The following is a 23,177-nucleotide window of genomic DNA, read 5'->3' as shown; positions in this document are numbered from 1 at the left end:
AAACAAACAGCCTGTCATTCTCTTCAAGTTCCCATTTTTATGGTGCAATTCCAACCCTTCTCAATAAAGGCTTCCAGAATCCCATGGCTGCAGTAAATAAAATTTGAAGTGAAATTTCCTGAAAGAGCCTTGAATATTTTTTTTCATTTGGAGGAGAAACTTTGCCTTCATTGGAGGAGCTTAGATCAGCCTGGGATGGTGGAAGCTGTCCCTGCCCATGGAACTGGATGAACTTTAGGATCCTTTGTAATTTCTAACTCAAAACTAAAAGTTTTTTAACTTACATTACCCTACCTGATAAATCATCATCCCTCTCTATATATATATTTATATTCTATGCACAATTTTGGTTGCCAATTTTCAAATACCAGGGAAAGTTCAGCAGTAACTTTAATAAAGACAGCAATTATATTTTCATTATTCCCTCACTGCTTGTTAAATCGGGTTTGGAGTGTTTTATGGATCTAGAGTAATAAACATTATCTTACTTTGAGAGGTATTATAAAGTGTGGAGAAAAACATAATTATTGATACTGGAAGTGTTTTAATGTGAGAAGGTCAGAGAAACTTAATTATAGGTATTTTTTTCACCAATTAACCTGATATTTTTTAGCTTTTTAATATCATTTAGAGCCTTTCATCTGTGGGCATCACCCCATAATCTTTGATAGTCAGGAGCAGGCAAAACTTGCTCACTGAATTTTGGCAGCAGCTCTGTTTGTACAAAGATAAAGATTCCTCCTCTTTCCAAAATAAGTTTAAGTTCAAAAATAGCATAAATTCAGAACCATAATTTCCAGGCTCTGCTCCTTCTGTGAATTGCTTGGTTATGTGATTAAATGGGCACCAATCCTGTTAAATTCCAATTATTTTCCTCGAATACCAGTTGAAATAATACCCAGGAGACAGTTTTTGGAAAGATCCTACAATATTAAGTGCTGAGCTCTCAGAAAAAATCAGTTCAGTGGGAGCTGTTGAATCCTTGTGGAAATCCTTGATTCTGTAGCACTAGAGGCTGCAGTTGAGGCAAGAAAAAAATCAGTTCAAAATTGGAGTCACATTTGTGACACTGCTTCAGCAACAGAAGGGCAAAAATATTGTAGAACTGTTATGGTTTTCTGCTAAATAGGCTTTAAAAACTCTGGGCACTTTGTTATGTGTATTTCTGGTAAATCAAGACACATTAAAGGACTAAAACCATCATTAGTTTTGTCATTTTAGGAAGGAAAAAATTGTTTAAAAACCCCTTTTATGTCCCAAAAATGTATTTTGGCTGGCATGAAACCACAAGCATTATCCCAGTTTGTCAGTAATTTCAGTTTATGACAGCTCTGAAGATTTCAATTCTGTTATTAAGATTGTTCAGAGCAAAAAAAGACTGGGAAGAATGTTCAACTTCTAAACAAGGCACTTTATTAATTAGACCTTTATTTGTTAATAAAAGGAACTTTTAGGGAAAAAGGAATGTGCTGTGGATTTGGGTACAAGTATTTTGTATTGATTGAGTGAAAGGTTGGATGTCTGTCATGTAAGGAAAGTGGATTCACTGTTACTTATGGAATTTTATCTACTAAAATAATAAATTCTGGGATTCAACTAATGCATAACAACACAGTCAGCCCTTGATGGGGTTGTTTTCTTCCTCAGAGGAGTGAAATTCGTTGGAAATAAAGGATTCCCTGGAAAATTAAAATGAAATTAGGTGCTGCATTGGAGATGCCAAATCACTTCTTTACAAATAATAAAAAATGTTGGATTCATTTGGCCAATCCCACCCCAGACCAGTCACCCCTGGCTCCATCACATCACAATGGGATAAATGTCCTGAAGGAATGATTGGAATATTTTAGCTGATGGCTTTAGGACGAGATGAATCATGTTTTGAATTTCCAGCCTACAACACTCCATGCTTTATTTGTTTGTCTCTCTTGCCATAACAGGTTGAAATGTTCGTTTTGATGGTTTTCAGAATAAATTCTCATTTTCAGCTGAAATCCGCTGCGATTTCTGGAGCTATTCATAGAAATGAGCATAAATAAGCTAATTTTAGCATGAGGGAGCTAAAATCTCTCATGTTTCTTGTTCCACAATCAGTGGAGACACAGAGAAAACCTTGTTCAGAAGGAAGTTCAAGGCTAAAAGCTGATTTTAGATTGTCTGAATTGCTCTCTGCTCACAGCTCCAAGGCTGGCAGGGCTCAGGGTGTGTTTGGACAACAGGGATGCACAGGGTGGGATTGTTGGGGTGGGAACTGGGAATTTACTGTGAGCCATCCCTTCAGGATGGGTCCTGGAGATGCAGTTTTGTAGTGGTTGGTGGCTGGTTTGGTTTCAGTGGTCACAACTTTAGAAAAGAAACAGAATTTGAGCCTTAAACTTCGGAATGATTCAATTTGCTTAAGGTAAAAGTGAAAAAAAAAAGACATTTGTTACTTATGATATATTTTATTTTGCAATTATCATCCCTGATGATAACTGAGAAATAACATATTAGCCTTAAACTGTGTCAGCTGCTCATGATGAAGTCATAACAATTTTTTAGAATTGGGAAAACTACTTCCTATTTCACTTTAGAAATATTTTTTATTAGACTGCCTTCCTCATCCACTCTGTATCATTACATAGTGAGCCCTTACCAGGCTTGATGAGGTTGTTTTCTTCCTCAGAGGAGTGAAATGAATTGGATAGTGGATTCCCTGGAAAATGAAAGTGAAATGAGGTGCTGCATTGGAGATAAAGAATGGCTCCTTTAACAAATGTTGTGTTCATTTGGCCAATCCTGCTGACCCTATACAAACATTGGGGAAAACCTCTGGAAACTTCTTGAAATCATGGAATAATAAAATAGTGTGGGCTGGAAAGGACCTTAAAGATCATCTGTGCCACCAACCCACACCTTGGTTCTCCCCTTCGTTTGAGCCGCTTCAAGCGGTAAAATCACAATTCCCTTTTCCTCAACAAAGCCCAGCTTGGCTCTCCCGTTTTCCCATCGCTGTGCTGAGTGGGGGAATCACCAGGAAAAAGGCTGGAGCAGATTGGGAGGCTCAGCTGAGCGTTGGGGCTGGTCATTTATCACTGTCAGCAGGGCCAGGGGGACGAGGCAGCGGAGCGTTGGCGCTCATCCGCGGAGCGACAGCTGACGGGAGCCTGGCGCAGATAATCTGCCGTGGAGTGGGGCTGTGTGCGAAGGAGATACTCTATCACAGCCACACACTGCTCCCCACGGCTCCACCAGGCCACAGGGAACGGCAACAGGGCTTTAAGGGGTGCTGGGAGTTGGGATTTGTCGCTAAAATGGGGTTGGGTTTGGGTTTGTCCCCCCACTACTCTCGACACACTCTTTGTGCTGGGTTATCTCTAAATGATTAAAGCTGCTAGTAGTTGCTGAAAAGGTTATTTATTGTAAAAGTGCATCAGTCTTCTAAGGCACAGTCACAGACATTAAAGTCTAGGCTAAGTTTTAGCGTAAAGTCCTGAACAAAAGCAGGAGCTGTCCCTGGGGGTGCCGGGGAGGTTGGTGCTGCTGCTGGAGCTCAGATCTTCTTGTCCGGTTTTGGAGACCCTGACAGGCACAGCAAAGTGGTGGCAAAAAGCAAAGAGCAAAAGCAAAAAAACAATGGCAAAAAGCACTAACTCTCCCTAATACATAATCTTATTCTAACAAGTTAACACATGAACTCAAACCACTACTACTTAACCTATGAGAATCCTAATTTCTCAACACACTAGGATACGTATAAACTACGACATGATCTGTCTTGTTCTATCTGAAAAATGTCAGCAATATTCTCACTGGAGTTCCATTTTGTCTAAGTCTTGTCTAAGAAAGAGCTTCTGGAGCTTCTACTGAAAACATTAATGTGTTTATTAACCTTCACTAGAACTTGTTCTTCTACTCTGGCATCTTAAATCTTTTACTTACTAAAAACATTGCAGCTCTCACTAAAACTTACTGACTTACTGACTTATTTATCCTAAAGCTCAAGCTTACATCTAAACTTAAACTTATGCTTATTCTTTTACTTAAACTCCCATTCTATGTGTGGGTGGATTAACATGTTTGAATCTATCCAAACTTCCAAATATAAAAATAAAAATAAAAATAAAAATAAAAATAAAAATAATAATTCCAATCCCCTTAAAAAACCCTTCAAAATGACAATATAAAGAAATAATAAATTTTGAATAAAAGTTTTAGACCATCCCTTCTTCCTCTTCTTTACACGTTTTTTCTCTTTCTTAACAACAACATACAGAAACACTTCAGTTAGATACTAACTGAAATAATCTTTTTTAGTTCCCTTTAGGGAGAGGAGTATTATTTTTGTCCGGCTATAAGGATTTTTTTTCCATAAGAAGAAAAAAACAGAAAAAACTAAATTTTTCGATTAATTTCTCAGGCTGTTAACAACCAAACCAGCCTCCAATTAGTCCCATCAACACACAGAGGAAATTTTCAAGGAGAAAATTTCCATGTATGCCCTCCCCCCAGGTGCCAGTCAATGTAAAACCAGCACAACATCTCAGTCTAATTCTGCTGCAAAGTTCAGGAATTATTTGGAAATAGGAAAAGCCACCCTGGCAAATGCAGGCCTCAACTAATCTAAATATTTAAAAGAACAAGAAAAATGTCTTGTGATATAAAACTGAAATTACAGCAGGAAAAATCTGATAAGAGGAGGTTTATAAGTATTTCCTGCAATGCTCAATGTAAAAAATTGGGAATTGGGGTTGGAAAAGAGCCTGGAAAAGAGAAGCTTTGGATTGTCCAAATTGTGGCTCCTTCCAGTTCCTGGAGGAAACCTAAAAGAAAAGTGGAGATGGAATGTTTACAAGAGCATGGAGAAGGGCTTACCACTCTAGAGGGCAGGGATGGATGGGATTTGGGAAGGAATCCTTCCCTGTGAGGGTGGGGAGATCCTGGAATAGAATTCCCAGAGCAGCTGTGGCTGCCCCTGGATCCTTGGAAGTGTCCAAGGCCAGGTTGGACAGGGTTTGGATCAACCTGGGATAGTGGAAGGTGTCCCTGCCCATGGCAGGGGGTGGAATGGGATGAGTTTTAAGGTTCCTTCCAACCCAAACCATTCCCTGATTCCATAAAATATTTCCTGTAGCTGTTGATTAGAGCATGGCTCCCAAGCCAGCATGAGAATATCCAAAATTGATCCCAAAAATTCTTCTTCTACCACGTAATAAAAAGTTTTGCGTCTTGAATTTGGTCAATCTGCAACTCAAAACTTACTGTTTTGAATTTGTTATTTTTATTAACTGTATCCCATTTTGCTTTTCATGACAAATCATATGCATTGACTTAACTGGGGAACATTTTAATTGAGCACTGCTGGAGATTTTCCAATAAATTAACATTACATGTTTTTAACAGATGTCTGAAGTTGACATTGTTATTAGACATTGTAATTAATAGAAGTATTACCCAAATTAAAATCTCAGAGCCTCAGAAAAATTAAAATGTAGGTGACTGAGTGATGTTAACTCATTAATAGAGAGTGACTCCTGAATTCCCTCCACTGGGTTTTATTAGCCCAGTAAACACATTTTTCCAAGTAGTGGAGAGGGAGTTGGACAAACCCTTTGGAATAAAGTTCTTATGAATGAAGACATGTTTTACCAATGCTGTTGTGATTCTTTAACCTGTCACTGTCTTATTGCTATAATCTGCCCAAAAGTACCTTTCTGTGATGTTGTAAAGTTTAAATATCATAAAACTGTAGAATCCTAGAATGGTTTGGGTTGGAATGGGCTTTGAGGATTGTCCAGTTCCAATCTCTTTATATATAATTAAAGATTTGAAACAACACAGCTCTTCTCTTTATCTACAAATTCATGGCCAGCCATTAATTTCAAAGAGATTTTCCCACTTTGAAGATGAATGTCCAGCAAAAATTATCTTGAATCTCATTTAGAGAAGCCATGGACAGAAAAATAAATAACAGTTCATTGGTGTTAGGTGGCACAAGGCTTGACTGCTGTCAGGGTGAACCCTCAAAAAAGGAGCAGTCTAAATCCACAGTCACACTCAGGAACTTGTTTATGTAAATATTTACCTTTAAAAGGAAATTGTAAATGAACAAAGCAGTTGGGAGGGGATTTTTTAGGTCTGTGCTGTTTCACATTGCAGAGGCTTCCCTAGAATTTGGCATTTCTGGTGCTGATTCCCAAGTGAGGAGATGTTGAGCTGAGCAGTGCCAGGAATTCACTGGCCAGCAGAGATCAGACCCCAGCCCTTGGCTTTCCAGAGATTATAAAAGTTTATTTCTCCCACGAATCTTCAGGCCTTCCCTCAGGTGGTTCCTGCCCTTTTTAGACAGTTTTTCCCTCAATAATTACGGGATGCAAACTCAAATTCCATAATAACAGCAGAACAGAGTTCCAGGAGCTGCTTTGCCTCTCTCCATTCTCCATTGTGGAATTCCTGCCCAGAGCTTTGTGCTGCCTCCCATTTTTCACAGTGCACACACCATGTTCCAGATGAGCATCCAGAGCATGTTTTATTCATGTGCTTTTCACCCCTTACTCGGGATCATTAATAAAGCTGCTAAATAAAGCCAGGTTTAACAACCCTGCTCGCCTCAGCCCGCTGGACGTCTCCTCCTGCTCCCTTGTGCTCTGTTTATCACCATCCTTTGTTTGCATCTCTTGGTTTTCCAGCCTGTCTGGTGCCATTCTTACCCAAGCTGGTTAATGCAAGGGTTTCAAGTGGGGTTTTGAGAGGTAATTATGAAGTAAATCCGGTTGTGTTTTATCATCTTCATTCAGTTCCTGTGCTAACAAAGGCTCCAAGAAAAGCAGGAATGGCAGAGATGGCCTGGATAGTCCTTGGTAGGTGGATAACTCAGTGCCAGGGATTGATGACTCTTTAAGGCTCTTCTATTTTCTTTTCAATTTTATATTTGAGGAAGTTGTAGACTTCCCATCCCTGGAAGTGTCCAAGGCCAGGCTGGAGCATCCTGGGATAGTGGAAGGTGTCTGTATTTTTATTTTTTTTTTTGTGTTACCCCATCCAACCTTGGACACTTGCAGGGATGGGGCAGCCACAGCTTCTCTGGGAGGTTAAAAATAAGTTTTAAAAATTAGAACTGCTGCTTTTGTTATGACAGTACCCCATGAATTAGGTTTTTGGGAAATTAAGTGATGTGACAATCTCAAAAATACCACAGGAGCTGATTAGTTTGTGTATCTCATATATCTGTCTGTGTAATCTTTCTGATCTCACAGCCCTTCTAGACAGGATTCTTACACAATCATAGATTCCTTTTGGTTGGTGTCATTATTTTCCTCTGCCATTGTTTCCCTTGCTGTTTTGATCCTGTATTTTACTGTTAACATTTGTTCTGGTTCATAACCCACAATCTCCATTGGTGTCGAGGCAATATTGTAATAAATATTTGTGTACACACAGGTACATCTAATCCTTCCCCTGAACAGATCCTGAACCTCTGTGATATTACTGCAGGGTTATAGGTGGAGTTCATCCAAGTTTGTCACTGCTTTCCTTATGATCAGTGCTCAGAAAGTGACATTTTTAAGTATGATTGGTTTTATCTTGAAGAAAGCAGTGTGTCCAATGAATCACCACACGTGTCTCATTCTTCCCACAGTACAGGAGGATCCAGGGCTGAATACTCAATGTAAATATCCAGTGTGGACGATGAAAGCTGAGTGTAAGGATCCAAGTTTAAGAAGATTTAATTTAGCCTGAATTTTTGTACCCCAGACCTCCAAAATTCAACACCTACAGAGTCAGAGATCAAGCAGAACGTGTGGTCTCAGTCAGGCTGTGATGGGTCACCTTTATCTGGCCCTCATGGACTGTGTGTGTGGGAAAATCACATAATCTCACAATCCCAGAATTGTTGGGGTTGGAAAAGCCCTCAGAGATTACTGATCCAACCATTCCTGACTGCCAAGGCCACCACTGATCCGTGTCCCCATGTGCCACATCCACATGGATTTTAAATCCCTCCAGGGATGGGGAATCCACCCCTGTCCTGGGCAGCTGTGCCAGGGCTGGACAGCCCCTTCCAGGCAGGAATTGTTCCAAATATCCAACTTGAAACTCCCCTGGCACAACCTGAGGCTGTTCCCTCTCCTCCTGTCCATATTCCCTGGGAAAAATCCCAATCCCCCCTGGCTGTCCCCTCCTGTCAGCAGTTGTGCAGAGCCACAGGGTCCCCTCTGATCCCCCTTTTCTCCAGGATGGGCCCCTTTCCCAGCTCCCTCAGCCTCTCCATGGTTTGTGGTTTCCTTTATTCACACCCCAGATATATCCCTGATCCTCACACTTTACTCCCACACTCTGGCTTCTCTGTCCCATCTGCCACAAATCCACTCCCCCACTCTCAGTATGTATATCTACCCCAGGGGATTGGGAATTTCACAATCACTATTTCTCCTCCTCTGCACCTCCACCAACCTCTTTTTATTTATTCATTTTCACTCCAAAATCTCATTTTCCTGCTGCTCCTGGTCCATTTCCTAGTCTGGGGTTACAATCCAGAGTGTGATAAAAGGTATCTGTTCTATCACCATCTGTTGAGGGTGGGGCAGTGATCCTGATCTCCATGGGAGATATTCTGCTAATGAGCCATCCATTGAAACCAGGCAGGGCATTGTTCTTTATCTTTTCACAGCCCATCCTTCCTCCAGCCAGTCATTTTCTGCTCATGGCCATTGAGTCCCACTGTGGCACTGATAAAATTACTGCATCCCATTGGGAGTTGCTCCAGCCAGGGGGAAGAGCCCAACATTTCTTACCAAGATAAAAACAGAGGTTTTGGGACACTAAGGGAGCCCCTTTCTCCACTGGACTCCAGAGGAAAACCGGATTTCTCCACATCCCCACTGGAGCTCCGGAGGGAAACTGCACCTTGTACAGGAGCACTGCTCCAGCTGAGCCACATCTGTCACTGCAGGAGGATGCAGCCACCATGGGATGGGACTGCTGCCAACACCCTGCCTGACGGGTGTCAGGTTGTACTCTGACTGTGTCAGGGTTTGGGGTTTGTTTCTTTGTAGTGCTGTATTTCTATTTTAATTTCCCTAGTAAAGAACTGTTATTCCTATTCCCATATCTTTGCCTGAGAGCCCCTTGATTTCAAAATTATAATAATTTGGAGGGAGGGGGTTTCCATTCTCCATTTCAAAGAGAATTTCCTGCCTTTCTCAGCAGACACCTGTCCTCCAAACTAGGACAGACCTGCAGAACAAACCCAGTGTGTGATCTCTGGCCTTAAGCAGCACCTCTGTTTTTTTGGATGTGTTTGGGAGGCTGAGCTGACACTCTGTGCCAGGACACATCACATTCATCAGTCAGTTCCTGTGTCCCAATCTGTTTGATGGCCTGCATGCAGAGAGCACAGTGTGTCACATTGTGGGACATCACCTCCAGAATACATTTCCAAACTGGTTTCAGCTGCCACTCTTCCTTTCTTGAGCTGTTTTGATCAATAAACTTATTTTGCAACAACATTTGTGATTATTGCATTCCATTGAGTGATACCAGCATTTTGCTGGGATCCCTCATGTGAGGACAGCACCACAATACTGCAAAGAGTTGTGGGTCAAATCATTCAAATAACTCAAAATTCAAATTGTTGGATTACTGTGCCATAGCCACCTCTCCTTTGAATTGATCATGAGCTGGCAGCTGATCTCTCCTGCTGGAGAATGGAAGTGCAGAAGTGAGAGGTGAAAGAAACCCAGCAGATCCTGTTCACCATCTCTTTGCCAATGCTGAGGATCCAAATGACTCGTCAGAGGTGGGGACATAAATGGTCAGGACTGGGGATCGATGTCTCTGTGCTGAAAATGTCCTTTGGGAGACAAAGGGGTTTGAACTGTGACACTGGAGAGTTCATCTGAGATGACAGGAGGTTTTCTTATTGCACAGGAGCTTTTAGAACTGACAGTTCTGCTCATTGAACTAGACCTGAAAAGAAAGAAGAGCTTTTGTTTCATCACCAGCTAGGAAGGATTTATGGATGAAATTCTGCCATAAATTAAAAATCTCATCCCACTCAAGGAGAGCAGCCCTCTCCCTTGTGTGCCTCTATTCCTCCAAGAGCCCCAGTGAATCTCTGATTTCCTGCTTTTTTTTTCCCATTGAGTAGTTTTTGAAATCCCAAAATTTGAAATCCAAACTCCACCTTCAGGAACAAGGAAAAATGGGGGATTTAGTTGAGGTTGGAAAAGGGGGCATTTAACAGGTAATTGCTATTCTTTCAGAAGGATTTCCTACAATCTTTCTCCTCAAAAACCAAACTTTCCCTCTGCCCTTTGCAGACCATTGTGAAAGGACCTCAGATTTTCTGGTGTCCAGGAGAACTTGGGAGAGGGGGTGGATGTAAATAAAGTGAATGATTTCATTCTCTGCTTGAATAAGTGAGGATGTGGAAGAATCCCATCCTTGTACAATTTACCAAATCCTAAATTTTGGCACAATTTGGTACGTGAGATGTGTGACTCCTCTTGGCACACACATCAGGTGCCTTTGTGGAGAGCTAAACCCTTTCTTTAGGGAAATACCTCTTGGGTTATGAAACAGTGAAAAAAATAAATAAACATCCTTAGGTTTAAAAAAATCAGGTATTTAGGCCTGCAAATGAATGACCTGTTTTACAGAAGTACTGGCCAGTTGGGGCTTTCACAAGTGAAAAGTGAGCAGAAATTCTGGAGCCCAGAAGTTCCTACAATCAGTTCATTTTCTCAGGCACAAGCCCAAACCAAGGTCAGATCCCTGCTTTCTAAAGCAGGTGAACAAAATAAATACAGTAATTTCACAATTATAAGCCACACCATTTTGACTAAAATTTTGGTCCGAACCTGAAGTGCGGCTTATAATCAGGTGCGGTTTATATATGGACAAAACAAAAAGTTGCTGTTTTAGTTGGGAGGACAGGTGTCTGCTGAGAAAGGCAAGAGCTTCTCCTTGAAATGGAGAATGTAAACCTCCTCCCTCCAAATTATTATAATTTTGAAATCAAGGGGCTCTCAGGCAAAGATATGGGAATTAGGAATAACAGTTCTTTACTAGGGAAATTAAAATAGAAATACAGCACTACAAAGAAACAAACCCCAAACCCTGACACAGTCAGAGTACAACCTGACACCCGTCAGGCAGGGTGTTGGCAGCAGTCCCATTCCATGGTGGCTGCATCCTCCTGCAGTGACAGATGTGGCTCAGTTGGAGCAGTGCTCCTGTACAAGGTGCAGTTTCCCTCCGGAGCTCCAGTGGGGATGTGGAGAAATCCGGTTTTCCTCTGGAGTCCAGTGGAGAAAGGGGCTCCCTTAGTGTCCCAAACCCTCTGTTTTTATCTTGGTAAGAAATGTTGGGCTCTTCCCCCTGGCTGGAGCAACTCCCAATGGGATGCAGTAATTTTATCAGTGCCACAGTGGGACTCAATGGCCATGAGCAGAAAATGACTGGCTGGAGGAAGGATGGGCTGTGAAAAGATAAAGAACAATGCCCTGCCTGGTTTCAATGGATGGCCCATTAGCAGAATATCTCCCAGGGAGATCAGGATCACTGCCCCACCCTCAACAGATGGTGATAGAACAGAGACCTTTTATCACACCCTGTATTGTAACATGCGGCTTATAATCAGGTGTGGCTTATGTATGGACAAAGAATGAAAAGTTGCTGACACCAGGGATGTGGCTTATAATCATGAACTTACTAGTTATGTTATGCCTTATATTCCATTCTTTGGAAATAATGACCTGTGTGATCTCTTTATAAGAGCTTAAAATAATTCTTGTGTCCCCTGATCTGTTTTTTCTCCCAGATTCCCACCCCCTCAATAGGCAAAATCCTCCAGAATGGGGATTTGATGGGAAATGTAGGAAAAATGTAAGAAAAAAGGGGAAAGGAGTCCTTCAAGAAGGAGCTAATTTGCTTTGGGATGTTCCCATCCCTGCTTTTCCCTTTTCCTCCTCCTCTCCCCCATCCCCATCGTGGCTGTGCTTTAGGAGATGGAGGAGGCTCCTGGTAATTGGTTAATCAGCTATTTTCAATTCAATTCCTGCCTGTACTTACCATGGAAAATTAACAGTCCTTTCATATAAATATGACCCCTACTCCTGGATTAATTTGATTATGCGAGAATCTCAGTTTTCATTTAAAAATAATAACTTTCTGGCTGCTCTGATAAAACAAGTTTGGCTATGTAATCTAAATAATCCCTAATGGTTAAAAAAAAAAAATCAAAAGACAAATATGAAGAACATATGAATCTCTTGTTAATAGAATTTAAATGTTCTCAAATCTTTGCTGTGATTGCTAGAAATTGAATATTTTGAGACTGGAAAATTCCTGATTTTCACTCACTGCTGGATCAGCACTCTCTGAAAGCCAAACCTTTTTTAAGTATCTTCATTTGGGTCCACAAAAAGGGAAGTGATGTTCACTAAATGATTGGGGGCATCTTAACCCAGAGTTCTTTAAGTTTTCCTGGGCTTGTAAATCTTGTTGGAACTTAAGTTAGGCTAGTTTGAAAGGAGATATTTTTTACAGAACTTTCCCATTTGAACATATTTCATTGTTAAATGTATCTATTTATAGGTGTGATAGCATCAACCCACGGAACTGGGAGGATAAATGAAATGGATCCTAACAAATTAAAATGTGCCAGAGAACAGGTCTGGGCATTGGAACTCGATTGTCCACGCTGATAAATTGCTGGGATAGGATCAAACATGATTTCAGCTGGGCTAATTAACTCTGGGATAGTTTGGAGATAAGATTTGTCTGTTGGAGTGGTTTACTGGTGCAGACTCAGGGTGAGGGCAGCAGGGAGGGAGATGGATCTGCTCAGGGACATGAGAGCTGCAGAGCTGCCCCAGCCCTGGATCCAACAGCAGAGGGATGGGGAGGTGCTGGGATGAATCCAGAGGAAACCCCAGAGATGCTCCAAGGGCTGGAGCCAGGCTGGGAGAGCTGGAGGTGCTCACCTGGAGAGGAGAAGGATCCAGGGAGAGCTCAGAGCCCCTTGCAGAGCCTAAAGGGGCTCCAGGAGAGCTGGAGAGGGACTTGGGACAAGGGATGGAGGGACAGGACACAGGGAATGGCTGCACACTGGAAAAGGGTGGGATATTAGGAAGAAATTCTTGGCTGTGAGAGTGGGCTGAGGTTGGCCAGAGCAGCTGTGGCTGCCCCTGGATCCCTGGAAGTGTCCAAGGCCAGGCTGGATGGGGCTTGGAATAACCTGGGATTGTGGAAGGTGTCCCTGCCATGGCAGGGGGTGGATTTTTTCGATGGTTAGATGGTCTTTGAGGTTCCTTCTCCAACCATTCCATGATTCTGTGGTAATCAGTCAGTGCCTCCTTAGCCAAGGGCTGTTGTAGGACCATGCTGGAAACTATCCAGTGATAGATTTAAAAACTTAGTAATGCCTAAGAAAAATATGGAAGATCTGTTCAGCACCTTTTTATTATCTTTCCATGTATTTTGCATCTGGGAAGGATTATTTCTGTCACAATCAAGAGAATCCAAGGAGCACAAGGCAGGCACTGCACCTGGCTGCAGCAGACTTTGCCTGGAGCTGAAGGTGAATGTCAAATCCTCCAGGATCTCTGTTGCTTTCAGCTCCTGCTGGTTCTGTTCAAAGGGAGCAAAGTGTGTCACAGCAATCTCTCAGGCTTGGTTTGGAAAATTTAGAGTTTTGGCAGTTGATGATGGAGCAACATTTGGAAGTTTTGGGAGGCTGTTCACGAATTTATGTTTGTGAAAATTCTGACTGCATGAATATCAATAGAATAAAAATAAGAATCTGTTCCTTAACTTTACTTGGGAACTCTGAGGATCAAGGAGATTAAAAAAATTGATATAGAGACATCCCTAGAAGTGTTCCAGGCTAGTTTGGACAGGGATTGGAGCAGCCTGGGACAGTGGAAGGGGGTGGAACAGGATGAAGTTTAAGGTCTCTTCTAACCAAACCATTCCATGATTTGATGATCCATGTCCTTCTAATTCAGCTTTTCTGCACCCATTAATGGATGGACTCCATAAATTGACAGTATTTGGGTGGAATGAAGCTGAAATGAACTCACAGGCAGTGCAGTGCTCACTGGAAATCTCTCCATGGCTCTGTACCACCAGGTTTTATCCTCCTTACTGCAGCCCCTTGTCTCTGGAATGACAATGAGCTTGGAAATAATTTATTCTTTCTGTTGGCAAGCTACAGGGATAGTCCTATTTTTTTTTTTCCTAATTCCAAAGTATTCTTGATTTTCTGGGTTTAGTCTATCCAATTTGTAGGTGAGAATTAAAATATTTTCACATGGAAAACTGTTCAGTTAAAAAGCTCCAAACTGGGACATTCTTTAGTTCTCCTTGGGGAGAGTTGTTGTTACTTACACAGTGTTATTTAGGTGTTGTTACTTTCTTCTTAAGGTTGAATGTGCATTTTGTTAAGATCCTTTTAAATTTTGGGGGTTCTTTTTTGGTTTACTTTTTACTATTTAATGCATCTGTGCAGGAAATACTGGAAAAAATAGTGAGCCAAAATGTGAATGACAAGAAAATGAATCATTTTATCTGGCTGAGATCTTCAAAATTAAAGTGTGAAGACATTGGGAGACAACTTGAGAACTCTGAAAATATTACTTTCATTCAAGCCTGTCTCACCTCTGAAAGTTTAATTTTAATTTTAATATATTGAAAGCCTGGCCATTTGAAATGATAACTGCTTCATACATCATGGATGTCACTCACTCCGTAAATGAAGGCAGCTATCAGGGTGAGGGCAGGGTTAGTTTATTTGATCTTACAAGATGTTCCATAATTTTTCTGACTGTTCACTCCTCTCCTGTGGCTGTAGATCATGTTGGGAATACCAGCTGCAGCTAACGAGGTTGAAACCTTGCTCCTCTCACTCCCACTCTGGAGCTTCCCAACAGTTTTCTTCCCAAAGCCCCCCTCTCTTGAGGCACAGGACTTTCAATTTTCCTAAATGCCACCAATTGACTCGTGGCACCTCTTGCTCCACTTGCAGATAACTCTGATTTCCCCTCCTCGCTGCTGGTGAATGTTGGGATTAGCAATGTGCCTCCCTGCTAATGGCAAATATTGTTTCCAGAGGATTCACAAGTGAGCCCACATTCCTTATCTGACCTGGTTTATTCCTCACCAGGAATTAAAATAATGCATGCACTGAGAAAACATCTTGATTTCCTCCCTGGGAAACAGGAAAAAACCAGAAAGTTGTATTTTGAATTCAGGCAGTTTCATTTCTGTTTAAAATGTGCCTAAGTAGCAAAAAATAAATGTGGAGATAGCAGTGGAAATGTTTTGAGCTACAAGAGGGCAGGGATGGATGGGATATTGGGAAGGAATTGGGAAGGAAAAAAGCTGTGGCTGCCCCTGGATCCCTGGAAGTGTCCAAGGCCAGGCTGGATTGGCTTGGATCAACCTGGGATAATGGAATTCCCATGGGAATTGTTCAGTTTTCAATGGATCCATGAGAAATAAACAATTGATTTTATGCAAAGCGAATACTCTATCACATTTTAACTTGGGTTTTTTTTTGTTTTTTTTTCTCCCCTTCTAGATAAACATCATGTCAATGGGAACAGAATGGTTGAACCTTTCCCAGAGGGAACACAGATGGCTCTGTTTGGTAAGGCATCACTTTGAAAATCAAACCTCAAAGCTCTGTGGTGTTTCTGCATTCCAAATTTCTTAATTTTAGCCTGACTCCTTCAAGTTTCAGAATCTGGGCTGCTCCTGCCATTTCCCAATCACTGACACCAGCTAAAACCACTGGGCATTTTGGGAGATGTCCTTTATATGTCATTTCCATATTAATAAATACACTAAAAATGTTTTTTTTTCTTAGCTATATAAACAGAAAATGTACATCTTGTATTTTGTTCCCTAAAAATTCCAAAATAATAGTTTTTTAATGTATGATCATTTGTCTAAGATCTTTCTATGAAAATGTCATTCTTTGAGCTCATTTTGAAGACTTGAAAAGGTGTTTTTCCAGAGAAATTAATTACTTCTGGAAGTAATAAACATCCTAAAATAGATCAAAATCTCCCTTTTCCAACCAAGATCTGGAGTTTACCCAAATCTGGGAATTGTCAGAGCTCTCATTTTGGGATGTGCTGGTTAGTCCTTAAGGCAAGCCTTTGGGATTTACTGGGAAGAAAAAAGTGGATTTCTATGGCAAATATTATTAACATTTATTGCTGCAGAGAGTGAAAATTTTCCTAATGTTTTGATACAACTGAGTTGTTTACAAAGGATAAATTTCTCCATTAACATGTGCAGGATGATCCAAAGTGCCTTAGGAAATGTATTTTATTCTATTAAATGTTTCTCTGTCTGTGGTGCTGAAGCAAATATCAAATCACTCCTTGGTACACATTAATTTAATACTCCAAAAGTGATCTTTTCAATTGGTGATGGCAAAAGAGTCTTGGTGAGTGTGATGTTTCCTGTGGAATTAATGTTGGTGTAGTTTCATTGAGAGGGGAAATGGTTTGTGGGTGTCAACCTTCAGCTCCAACATGATTTATTCAACTTCTCTTCAGAGTTCCTCCAATCCAATGTTGCCTTTCTGTCAGTGACTCCTTCTCTGTGGATTTTGGGAGCATAAACAAATTTGTGGGGTGGTGAAATGAGGGATTGTTTTGTAATTTTCTTTTGGAGCGAATGGAAAATGATTTTAAGCTTCAAGGCTGAGGTGGATTTAGAGATTCTTCTTAGAATTTCTTACAGCAGGAAGGGTCAGAGGGTTGTGGTACAGTCTGATATTGATGCAGTCTTTGCTGTTCAGATTTTTTTTTTAAAAAAAGCTCTTTTTTAAATTTTTTTTAAATTTTATTTTCTGTGTCATTTTCAGATCAGATTTCCAGTGTCTATGATGAGTGTTGGTTCTATTATTGTACACAATCTATAAAAATTTACAGAATTTAATAGGAAAAGTGCAAAACCTTATTAAACAGCGCACTTTGAAGCATTCCTGAGGAAATCTCTAACATTCCTATCAAGTCTGGGAACTCCCATTCTTTTTCAATTGCCCTAGATTTTCCACAAGGCTGTGATTGCAAGTGTTGGGCTCAAGTGGGGAAAGCTCAGGCTGCTGCCATCTGTGCTGTGAAGGAGCAGAAAACTCCACATCCTGATTTTGCTGTTAGACCTGCACTGGAATAGTGCACAGACATGACTCTGATGATCATTTGGCATTTGTTGGCAGGGGTGGGATGGGAAAAGGGAGCTGCAGTTCATTTTTCTCCCTCCAGCCCACGTGAATGGGAATTAAAGGCCAGGTTGGATGGGGCTTGGAGCATCCTGGAGCAGTGGAAGGTGTCCCTGCCCATGGAACTGGATGAGCTTGGAGGTCCCTCCCAAACTAAACCATTCTGTGATCCCCTGATTCTAAAAGAAGCGCTAGAAGAAGAAAACTATCAGCTAGGAATTCCTCTGCTGGGATTATTACTCATCCTCTCCACGTGGGATCCTGTTAACAGCAAGTTCTTTGTGTCTTGGGACTCTGTAAGCTCAGGAGAGAGCCTGAGCCAGTGGAATTTCTGACTCCACCTCACCAAGACAGGATTTTCACACCCCTATTCCAGAAAAATCCTTTACTCTTTTCCTTGGGATTCACAGGGATGAATCTGGAAGAGCAGTGGTTACTTAGAAGAGATCCCTCTTGTGTGGATTCTCCCTCACTGGGGTTATTCCAGTCTCCTTCAATGGGTTATTCCAGTGTCCCTCACTGGGTTATTCCAGTTTCCATTCCAGTGTCCCTCACTGGGTTATTCCAGTCTCCTTCAATGGGTTATTCCATTCTCCCTCTCTGGGTTATTCCAGTCTCCCTCACTGGGTTATTCCAGTGTCCATCTCTGAGTTATTCCAGTCTCCCTCACTGGGTTATTCCAGTCTCCTTCAATGGGTTATTCCAGTGTCCCTCACTGGGTTATTCCAGTGTCCATCTCTGGGATTATTTCAGTGTCCCTCACTGGGTTATCTCAGTCTCCCTCTCTGGGTTATTCCAGTGGCCCTCTCTGGGTTATTCCAGTGTCCCTCTGTGGGTTATTCCAGTCTCCCTCACTGGGTTATTCCAGTGTCCCTCAATGGGTTATTCCAGTCCCTCTCACTGGGTTATTCCAGTCCCTCTCACTGGGTTATTCCAGTGTCCCTCACTGGGTTATTCCAGTGTCCCTCTCTGGGTTATTCCAGTCTCCATTCCAGTGTCCCTCACTGGGTTATTCCAGTGTCCCTCACTGGGGTTATTCCAGTCTCCCTCTCTGGGTTATTCCATTCTCCCTCACTGGGCTATTCCAGTCTCTCTCACTGGGTTATTCCAGTGTCCCTCACTGGGGTTATTCCAGTCTCCTTCAATGGGTTATTCCAGTCTCCTTCAATGGATTATTCCAGTTTCCATTCCATTCTCCCTCACTGGGTTATTCCAGTGTCCCTCACTGGGTTATTCCAGTGTCCCTGTCTGGGTTATTCCATTCTCCCTCACTGGGTTATTCCAGTGTCCTTCACTGAGTTATTCCAGTCTCCCTCTCTGGGTTATTCCAGTCTCCATTCCAGTGTTCCTCTCTGGGTTATTCCAGTATCTCTCACTGGGTTATTCCAGTCTCCATTCCAGTGTCCCTCACTGGGTTATTCCAATCTCCCTCACTGGGTTATTCCAGTGTCCCTCTCTGGGTTATTCCAGTGTCCCTCCCTGGGTTATCCCAGTGTCCCTCTCTGGGTTATTCCAGTGTCCCTCTCTGGGTTATTCCAGTGTCCCTCTCTGGGTTATTCCAGTCTCTCTCTGGGTTATTCTAGTTTCCATTCCAGTGTCCCTCTCTGGGTTATTCCAGTGTCCCTCTCTGGGTTATTCCAGTGTCCCTCCCTGGGTTATTCCAGTGTCCCTCACTGGGTTATTCCAGTGTCCCTCACTGGGTTATTCCAGTCTCCCTGACTGGGGTTATCCCATTGTCCCTCTCTGGGTTATTCCACTCTCACTGGGTTATTCCAGTCTCCCTCACTGGGGTTATTCCAGTCTCCATTCCAGTGTCCCTCACTGGGTTATTCCAGTCTCCCTGACTGGGGTTATCCCATTGTCCCTCTCTGGGTTATTCCACTCTCACTGGGTTATTCCAGTCTCCCTCACTGGGGTTATTCCAGTCTCCATTCCAGTGTCCCTCTCTGGGTTATTCCAGTCTCTCTCTGGGTTATTCCAGTCTCTCTCTGGGTTATTCCAGTCTCCCTCTCTGGGTTATTCCAGTCTCCCTCTCTGGGCTATTCTGGTCTCCCTCTCTGGGGTTATTCCAGTGTCCATTCCAGTCTCCCTCACAGGGCTCATTCCAGACCCATCTGGACACTATCCTGTGCCCTGTGCTCTGGGATGACCCTGCTGGAGCAGGGATTTGGACCAGATGACCCCACTGGTGCTCCCTTCCAACCTGACCCATCCTGGGATTGCTTAAAAAATTCTGCAAAACCCAAAAATTGCTGTGTGGAGACAGCCAACTTGCAGTGAATTTTCCTCCTGCTTGGACAGTTTCAGATGCTCCAATAAACCAGCAGAATGAAATAAAATGCAGGGTTGTAAACACTGAGCCTTCCACCTGCTGCAAAATGCAGTTGGATTTCATTTCCCAGCTCCCTCTCCTGCAAAACCTCCCAGAGATGCTCTTCCTAATGGTTCATTATTTATTTGTTGGTGGGACTGCTTGTTGGATCAAGGGACAGGGTGAATGTTCTTGGGGCATTGTTCCTGCAGCTTTCCCATCTGTAGCAGACCCTCACAGATTTAAAAGGATGATTTAAATGATCTTGAGACTCTCCTGTTGTCTGCTCAGCATCACTCAGCTGCTGGAGCTGCACCTATTGTTCATTAGGATAAAGAAATGTGTCCTTGTTTCTACAAAAGGGAAAAAAGCCACATTTCGAGGGTGAGGGTGATTCTTTAATGGAAATCTTTTAATGCTCCTCCTAATCCAGCTCCCAGCTAAGATTAAAGCACTCAGGGAACACAATGTGCACAGGGGACTCTGGAATGCTGCATCAAAAATTCCCTGAAGCCTATTCCCAAATTCTGTGGCTGCTGCTCACAGAAGTTGTGGACTCCCCATCCCTGGAGCTGTTCAGGACCAGGCTGGATGGGGCTTGGAGCTACCTGGGATAGTGACAGAGCTTGGTGGTCTTCAAGGTCCCTTCCAACCCAAACCATTCTGTGTTTCCATGGAACAGGTGAAACTTGATGCTACATGTTTGTGTCATGAATGATAAAGTAGAAGTCCTTCAGTAAATGCTTTTCCAGAAAGTTGTATTGGAAGTTTTATGGCCATGGATATATTCAGTTAAAAGTACTTTTTTTTTTTCTGATTTTGACCCCACACTTAATCAAAATTCAGAATCTGAATATATATAAGGGGGATTGATAATATTTTGAAAAGAAGCAGTTTAGGGTCTAAAGTCAACTTATTTACCAGGGGTAAAAAAAATCCCAAATGCCTGAAAGTTGCAGAACATTCACTACTTCAAGAAATTAGTATTTTCCTCAGCACCAGTGTAACTCTTGCATATTTTATACACATTTAACTGCATTATCATAACATCATGGAATGGTTTGGGCTGGAAGGGACCTTAAAGATCACCTCATTGCAACCCCCTGCCATGGGCAGGCAAATTATGCCTGGGAATGTTTCTGATCAGGTTTCTGTTGAATTTTAATCACTCCTTTTCCCTATCAACTGCTGCTGGTGCAAGACTCCAGTTTATCCCAGAGCACCTCCACATTCCCTGGGATTTCTGTCACCTGATTTCTCCAAGAGGAAGCATTGTGCATATGGTGTGTGCATAGAAGGGCTCTTATTTACTTCCAGTGAAATCTGGCAATAGTTCAGGTTTGTAATTACAACACTTACAAAATGTAAGAGCACACTGAACTGTATTTGCTTGACATAGACTGGCTTGTAATGGGATAATTGGTTTCTTGATGTAAACAAAGTGCAGACAGAAATAGGATGTTAAGGAACTGATAAGGTCTAATTATGGATATTTTGGAGCTGGCAGATGGATCCAGGCCTGGTCACCTTCTGCTCTGCTCTTATTAGACAGCAGCACATTCCAGTAATTCCATGGAGCTTTGTTATTGCTGTGTTTTGCCCTGTCACAATTGCATTGCACTGCTCCCAAAGGTTGTTTAAAAATTAAACCAGGATCCACCAGGATTGTCTCAGCCTCTCCTGAGGCACCTGGGTCTGGGGCTCTTGGAAAGCTGAGCTCCTCCAGCACACCCTGCCCTTGGGGGCTTCAACTCCTGCCCAGAAAATTGGATGGGTTTGGAGAAACCTGGGACAGTGGAAGTTGACCCTGCCCTTGACAGGGAATGGAACAGGATGAGCTTTAATTGTCCCTCCAACCCAACCCAACCCAACCCAACCCAGCCCAACCCAACCCAGCCCAACCCAACCCAGCCCAACCCAGCCCAACCCAACCCAACCCAACCCAACCCAACCCAACCCAACCCAACTCAACCCAACCCAACCCAACCCAACCCAACCCATTCTGTTTGTGTGGATAAAGGCCTCATTAGGGCAATTTCTTAACTAAAAGAAAATTATTTCCCTTGAAAGTGGGATGATGGATAAAGGATGGATAAATCCATACAGAGTTTCCTTTTGTCCCCCACTGGAACAGCTGCTGGTGGCTGTGTCAGAGAAGAGCCAGTGTTTGGAAATCTTTTGGTCCAGCTGAGTTTTCAATTACTGTTTTTCACCAGGAAAAGAAAATCACAGGGAACGAAGTTTGGTCCCAAAAGAAACACCTTTTTTTTTTTCCCTTTCTTTTTATTTTCTTATTTTCTCTTTTTCTTTTTCATTTTTCTTTTTCTTTTTCTTTTTCTTTTTCTTTTTCTTTTTCTTTTTCTTTTTCTTTTTCTTTTTCTTTTTCTTTTTCTTTTTCTTTTTCTTTTTTTCTTTCCTTTTCCTTTTCTTTTTTTTCCTTTTCCTTTTCCTTTTCCTTTTCCTTTTCCTTTTCCTTTTCCTTTTCCTTTTCCTTTTCCTTTTCCTTTTCCTTTTCCTTTTCCTTTTTCCTTTTCCTTTTCCTTTTATTTTTCCTTTTCATTTTCCTTTTCCTTTTCCTTTTCCTTTTCCTTTTCCTTTTCCTTTTCCTTTTCCTTTTCCTTTTAATTTTAATTTTTCCTTTTCCTTTTCCTTTTCCTTTTCATTTTTCCTTTTCATTTTTCCTTTTCCTTTTCCTTTTCCTTTTCCTTTTCCTTTTCCTTTTTCTACTGGCAGCAAAAATAGAACAAGCAAATTTTCTCAAAGGAAAAGAAGCAAACTCAAAACAATGCTACAGATATCAGAAGATGTTTTATCTCTATTTAAAGAAAATGCAAGGCTTGATGATGTTGATGATGTTGCTCTGACCCAAATGGAGGAGAAACATGCACAGCAATATCATCACATGGTGAAGGATCACGTTGTGGAAGAACTGAGAGCCAGAGGGAATGTGTTGCAGAAGGGGCTCATGTCCCTCGTGTTAATTCTCTTTCAGCATGTGGAAAAGAGAAGGAAATGGATTAATTGGCTGCCTTTGCAGAGTTCTGAGGCATTAATGCTGTCCTGTTTTTACATAGTGACAGAAAAATGGACCCAGCATTTCTGCAGTTCTGGAATGAGAGAAAAAGCTGGGAAGTCAGGGCATAACAAAAGGGAGTGGCCCAAAGGGAGGCTGCTCTGCCCTAAACCAAATTCTGTTCCCATTCTTACCTTTGCAGGGTGTTTATTAAAGAAATCTGCCCTTCCTTCCCATTTCCCTTCTTCCTCTCTTCCAGACACTGATTTTATCTTTTGGTTGCCTCTTGCAGAGGAATGAAACTCAGCCCAGTTCCCAAGCCCTGCTGTGTGGTCCTGGTTCAGCATTATTGCAGCCACTGCCTAAACATGGAATCATGGAATGGTTTGGGTGGGAAGGGACTTTAGAACTCATCCAGTGCCACCCCTGCCATGGACAGGGACACCTTCCACTGTCCCAGGTCGCTCCAAACCCCAACCTGGCCTTGGACATTTCCAGGGATCCAGGGGCAGCCACAGCTTCTCTGGGCAAACTCAACCCATCCTCCCAGGGAACAATTCCTTCCCAAATCACATCTAATCCTGCCTTCTGGCAGTGGATGCCATTCCCTGTGTCCTGTCCCTCCATGCCTT

General features: G+C 42.2%; 1 protein-coding gene across 2 annotated transcripts in view; it reads left to right on the top strand.

Annotated features, from left to right (window-relative positions):
* The window catches only part of MSRA (methionine sulfoxide reductase A), a 242,530-nt gene that overhangs the window by 72,121 nt on the left and 147,232 nt on the right, over positions 1–23,177 (top strand). For both annotated transcript variants that reach the window (XM_033056459.2, XM_033056460.2), the window contains one exon: positions 15,566–15,634. In XM_033056459.2, coding sequence (XP_032912350.1) covers positions 15,566–15,634 — 69 coding nt within the window. The remainder of the gene's footprint in view (positions 1–15,565; positions 15,635–23,177) is intronic.

The sequence above is a fragment of the Catharus ustulatus genome, chromosome 3, assembly GCF_009819885.2.
Source record: "Catharus ustulatus isolate bCatUst1 chromosome 3, bCatUst1.pri.v2, whole genome shotgun sequence".
NCBI classification, from domain to species: domain Eukaryota; kingdom Metazoa; phylum Chordata; class Aves; order Passeriformes; family Turdidae; genus Catharus; species Catharus ustulatus.
This window is presented reverse-complemented; position numbering and strand designations above follow the sequence as displayed.